At 34.6% G+C, this 6,125-nt stretch overlaps 1 protein-coding gene across 1 annotated transcript in view; it reads right to left on the bottom strand.

Annotated features, from left to right (window-relative positions):
• Window positions 1–6,125, bottom strand: part of LOC106458610 (arachidonate 12-lipoxygenase, 12R-type-like) — a 27,448-nt gene that overhangs the window by 18,119 nt on the left and 3,204 nt on the right. The window contains exons 4-6 of the mRNA XM_013918137.1: window positions 5,142–5,237; window positions 3,444–3,540; window positions 1,724–1,841 (exon numbers count right to left, since the gene is read on the bottom strand). Coding sequence (XP_013773591.1) covers window positions 1,724–1,841; window positions 3,444–3,540; window positions 5,142–5,237 — 311 coding nt within the window. The remainder of the gene's footprint in view (window positions 1–1,723; window positions 1,842–3,443; window positions 3,541–5,141; window positions 5,238–6,125) is intronic.

Here is a 6,125-nt window from a genome sequence, read left to right as displayed (position 1 = left end):
GTGTAGTATGTAATCATGCACTTAATTATATATATACAAAATAAATATCAATATATATATTGATCGATATAAATTGAACGTTTTTCCATTAAAACTCTCCCCCCTCCATCTCCCTCAGAAAAACTAGACGCTTATGTAATGTTTAGTGTTGATTTCTTCGTCTATAAAAGTTGGTGTTTTTATTAACTTTAGAAAAATCAAACATTACATGTGACAATTATAGCTTCAATAGAAAAAAACCGCGAAAATGACTAAAATACAAATAAATAATACAGATTAGAACATGTTAAAGGTTATATAGGTCAATCTGTTAATCAGACCATGACAAGAGCAATATATAGTGAACGTATGGACACATGAGATAGGGAGAATGATGGAGTAAGTTTATTTAAACCTCATGTATAACTTCTTGCACCGTTTCACATGTCTCACAATATTGTTCTCTCTTGTTTTTTAAGTAACAGAGTAACTTAACTAAAACTCAGTCTCAGGTTTAGAGCATATTAACAAAGGCCTCTTAGGGGGGTTTCTGGTAATGATAAAACATATCATATCTTCATTGTTGCTTGAAACACAGGATTCTCTGTAAACGATAAAATATATTATATTCTCATTGTTGTTTAAAATAAAGGATTTTCTGGTAACGATAAACTGTATGACATCCTCATTGTTGTTTAAAATAGGGGATTTTCTGGTAATGGTAAGATATATTACATTCTCATTGTTGTTTATAATACAGGAATTTCTGGTAATGATAAAATATATCACATCCTCATTCTTGTTTAAAATACGGGGTTTTCTAGTAATGATAAAATATATCACATCCTCATTCTTGTTTAAAATACGGGGTTTTCTAGTAATGATAAAATATATCACATCCTCATTCTTGTTTAAAATACGGGGTTTTCTAGTAATGATAAAATATATCACATCCTCATTCTTGTTTAAAATACGGGGTTTTCTGGTAAGAACGAAGTATAACACATCCTAGTTCTTTACCACAGTCATTATAAATGAAAAACGTTTAAATACATTTTTCAACGACGTAAATTAAAAACAAATCCATATGGCATTAGATAACTGTTTTCAATTGTCACTTTAATGTTAGCGCTATAATGGAAACACTAAAATCTGTTCTTTATCGTAGCTATTTATTTGTTTGTTTGTTTTTGAATTTCGCGCAAAACTACGTAAGGGCTATCTGCGCCAGCATTCCATAATTTAGCAGTGAAAGACTCGAGAGAAGGCAGTTAGTCAGCACCAACCCCCGCCAACTTTTGGGCTACTCTTTTACCAACGAATAGTAAGATTGGCCGTCACATTATAACGCCCCCACGGCTGAAAGGGCGAGCATGTTTGATGGGACGGGGATTCGAACCCGCGACCCTCAGATTGCAACTCGAGCGCCCTAACCACATGGCCATGACGGGCCTCAGCTGTTTATAGTAATTACACACGTTTGTGGGAAATGTAATGAAAAATTAAACAACTCAGACATCAGATTAAATGTTTCTGATACACTGAGTGTATTAAAGTTTGTCACCATTTACCAAAACATTCAATACAAAGAAAAAACCAGAAGACCAGGCATTATTTAAATGACCTAATAACCGTGGCAGAGAAAAATGATCGAAATTCCGCAAAATATTAATGCAAGAGGGCGCTGCATTCAGATATATTTAAAACTGATTTTATAGTCAAGAAATTGAATTCTAAAACTTACGCATTAATAGCTAGAAGATACAAGAAATGAGGTGCCATGAGTTTAAAAAGAGGGTGAGAAGGTGACATATTCCTGTGTGCACACACCACAACGCCCTCCATCAGCAAGTGGGTGAAACCTAAAAGATTTCAACATTCGAAATGATTTACTAATTTCATAAGATATTTAATTAACCTCACTCATTAACACATAGAAACTATAAATATTTTTCGTCAACCGTTTCTTAAACAGTTGTACAAAAACAACAATAACAAAACTACTACTTCTATAAATATAGAATATGTAATATGAAATATTGTAACACCTTTACGCAAAAACAACAGTTAATTGTAATAAAAATAGCAAAAGGTGTATTTAATCAAGCGCAGTAAAAATATATTTTTCTACAGAATTTCTATGTTATTAAACACAGATACACGGATAATTAGTTTTACATTTGTAGATAATTTCGTAACACAGTTGAAATCAAAGATGTTAAACAATAGTTCAAGCACGATAACAAGAAAACCAGATTACGTCATTCATATCGAGAACAATTCAGTATCTTTTTCGTATATAAATATTGTTACAGTCATTGATCGTGACTAATATATATACAACAAAGAAAAATCAAATAATAATAATAATAACTTTCCTACAACAAAGTTTGTTCTTAGTTTCAAAATAAAATAATTTTAAGCTATATTGGTGAATTTGAACCAAGAACTAAAACATATTTATCACCTTCCTCGAGAAAACTTTTTTTCATAAAATACAAATAAAAAAGAAGCTATATTTGAATTAAAAACTAAATATAAACTATCGTACTAAAAAGCAAGTTTTCAAATTACCCTTGACAAATCTACCTAGTACGTTTTATACAGTCTTGGTTCTCTGCTGATCGAAAAAAGTAGCTGCATAAGATGTCTGTCGTTATGAGGAATGACTGTATAAAGCACGTCGACATTTGTCACTGAGTACATAAAGCTGACAATATTCAACGTATCACCACTTCTTTTCTATACATGAAAGGTTATTTACTGTCGTCAAAAATGACTTTGCACTTAGTATGTTTGTTTGTTTGTTTGTTACGGATTTCGCGAAAAGCTACACAAGGACTATCTGCGCTAGCCGTCCCCAATTTAGCAGTGTAAGACTAGAGGGAAGGCAGCTAGTCATCACCACCCACCGCCCAATCTTGGGCTACTCTTTTACCAACGAATAGTGGGATTGACCGTCACATTATAACGCCCCCACGGTTGGAAGGGCGAGCATGTTTGGTGGGACAGGGATTCGATCCCTCGACCCGCAGATTGCGAGTCGAGTGTCCTAACCACTGGCCATGCCGGGACTTGCACTTAGTAAACCAGAATTTTGTAGCCTTTCGTTTCCAAAGGAGACACATGTCGCGTGGGATCTTGTATCTATGTGATTTTATAATTCCATAAGTTTTGTAATGCTTATATAAATTCCTGCTCTCACATATAATTATTTTTACTCAATCATTTAATACAAAAATCATCATTTTTGCTCCAAGTATTTATGTTTAGGAGAAGGGACAGGTTCTAAATAAGTTATAAACCAACCAATGAATTATCGATTGGAAGCATGCTCACTGACTACCAGTTATTATACATTCTAAATGTATTATAATACTATTTAGGCCACGACTACAAACATAGATAGAGAATATTAGGAACTCAAGTACAAAAAAGACGTTTAGGAATCTATCCAGGCTTACCTAAATGAGTACATGACTGATGATAGGTGGCATCAGCGTTGTTGTAGAAGATCTTAGCCAACAGCCAGGTATACTGAGGATCACTTGGTAAGAAAACCTACTCCCCAAAACAATAAAATGCCATCTCTAAAATAATGCTTATTTCCAAACTACTTTTTTTTTTGTAAATTTATGAATTATACATCATCTTGAAAGTTCAGATTTATTGCAATCATTGACATCAAACAGTATGTATGTCTTAGAGCAACTTCAAAGTTTTGAATTCACTACTAAATCTACTTCTGGTTATCTATATAAATATAATAGTTCTGTCTGTTGTATCTCCATGTAACTACTTCGCAGGGTGTGGATGGATCTTCCCCAAATTTGGTATGAAGGTTCTTTGGGTCCATGGGGAGATGCATACAAATTTTCGGTTTTGCATTTTGCGTTTTGCAGTTTTTGTTGGCGTTTTTGCGTCTTTTACCACTGCTTCGTCCCCTTGAATCCCTATATGCCCAGCATGTCAGGAATCCCCACAAGACACAAACCATCTCGTGTTGCACTGTCCGGTCACTGCGTTACCGAAGGGATATGGTACAATCCATGAAACGGGTGAGACATTCATTATTGGATCATGACTAAGAATTTGAAGGTGTGAGAAACACCATATGCAACTACTACTTCGTCCCCTGTAGATGGACTGGACCTTCACCAAATTTGGTATGGAGGTTCATTGGATCCAGGGAAAGATATATACAAATTTTCAGTTTTGCATGTTGCGGTTTTTATGGGCGCTTTTGCGTTTTTTACTACTACCTCACCTCCTTTGGTTGGATCTTCACCAAATTTGGCATGAAGGTTTGTTTCCATCTGCAAACTTGAGGTTTTACATTTTGTGTTTTGCGGTTTTTATTGGCGTTTATTTTTTTATTTTTTTTTACAATTACATATAAGAGAAGCAACTTTTCATGTTCTATGTTTGTTTGTTTTTGAAGTTCGCACAATGCTACACGAGGTCTATCTGCGCTAGCCGTCCCTAATTTAGCAGTGAAAGAGTAGAGGGATGGCAGTTAGTTATCACCACCCACCGCCAACTCTTGGGCTACGCTTTTACCAACGGATAATGGGATTGACCGTCACACTATGTCGCCCCCATGGCTTAAAGGACGAGCATATTTGGTGGGACGGAGAATCGAACCCGCGACCCTCACATTGCGAGTCAAGCGCCTTAACCACTTAGCCATGCCGGGCCTGCGCTCTTTGGAACAGAATAAAGACTCCAATGAGTAAATAATATGAGCTTAAAGACTTAAAGACTTAAACTAATAACGACTTTATATTTGACCAGGGTAAAGACTTCAGCTTATAGCTAATATAGACTTTGTTCATCTTCGCACTGTTACGAGGAGTGCCGATACTCCACTAAAAAACAAAAACTGTAGAGCTTTATATTATAACTAACGTATTAAACATTTTAAATGTTATAGAATAAAATGTGGCTGATTATAAATCTAGCCAAACAATATAAATGAGTGCATATAATGTTTCACAGGCTTACACTAAAATAGAACTGTAAGTTGGTAAAACAATATTGACGCTAAAAATACATTAATATACAAATGAAATGAATACGAGTTGGAGCTCAGAAAATACTTATCACTATTCTATTTAAATTACGTTAAAACAATATCATTTGGAAATATCTTAAAAACTCACAGGGTTATCAGAGGCCTTGTCTTGAAAGAGTTGTATGGCGATGGGCATTAATTCTTTTTTCTCATTGAGGAAAAAGAGGGCAATTGGAGCTACCAACTGGAAAAAAGTAGCTTTTTTATTAAAATTTGAGGTAAAAAATTAGTTTCATATCAGTAAGATAATGCTTTAAATTGATAACTGAATGAAAATAAAAATTTATAAAACGTCTTGGTATATCTATTTAAAAACCAAAATGAATCTCAACAAAAATGTTAACTTTCAAACAAAAACTTCAATATCGTCCTTTGACTGTTTTTGCGGCATATGCGTCATGTGACTATGTCTGACTACTTCATCCATAGCTTTTATTTAGTTTTAACACATTCATGTGATAACCACCCCTTTCTCTATCTCTATTAGAATAGAATAGGTTTAGTTTATCAAACTTTAAAAACAAAATTATACTTATCAAGCGTTTAACACACGTATTATGATCAAAATGCAGTTAGATTATGGTATTTCCTGACCTTATTCTCGCGCTAGTCACGCACTGGCACGGATTTCTATACTCTTCCATGGAAGGTGTCGATAGAGGGTTTATTAGTTTTAAACTGGTATACTCATAGAGTCTTAGAACTACCTGGAAGATGTGTTCTCCCTTTTTTAACTTATGAAATGACCGAGAGACGTGGGTGACAATGGTCTGGAAGGATTGGCTCTATTGTAATAAACACATAGTGATCAACTTTCTTAGTCTAGACAAAACTTCTTCAGGTCTTCCCGCTAGCTAGACCTCTCTCTCTCTCTCTCCATTTGGAAGAGTCGTGCTGAAAAGTGTATTGTGTACTCATCTTGCTTGTGAAATGTATTCACAATAAAGATTTATTCTTCATTCTATTTTACGTTGTATTCAGACTCTGTTCTTCAACTCAGACAGATCAGAATATGGGTGAACCTGAGAATGCCAAAACTCGTTGACACATTCCTTGAAGAAGAGAGGATTGA

Source organism: Limulus polyphemus, unplaced genomic scaffold (assembly GCF_000517525.1).
Source record: "Limulus polyphemus unplaced genomic scaffold, Limulus_polyphemus-2.1.2 Scaffold23, whole genome shotgun sequence".
Classification (NCBI taxonomy): Eukaryota; Metazoa; Arthropoda; class Merostomata; order Xiphosura; family Limulidae; genus Limulus; species Limulus polyphemus.
The sequence above is the reverse complement of the archived record's forward strand: the minus strand, read 5'-3'. Positions and strand labels throughout refer to the sequence as shown.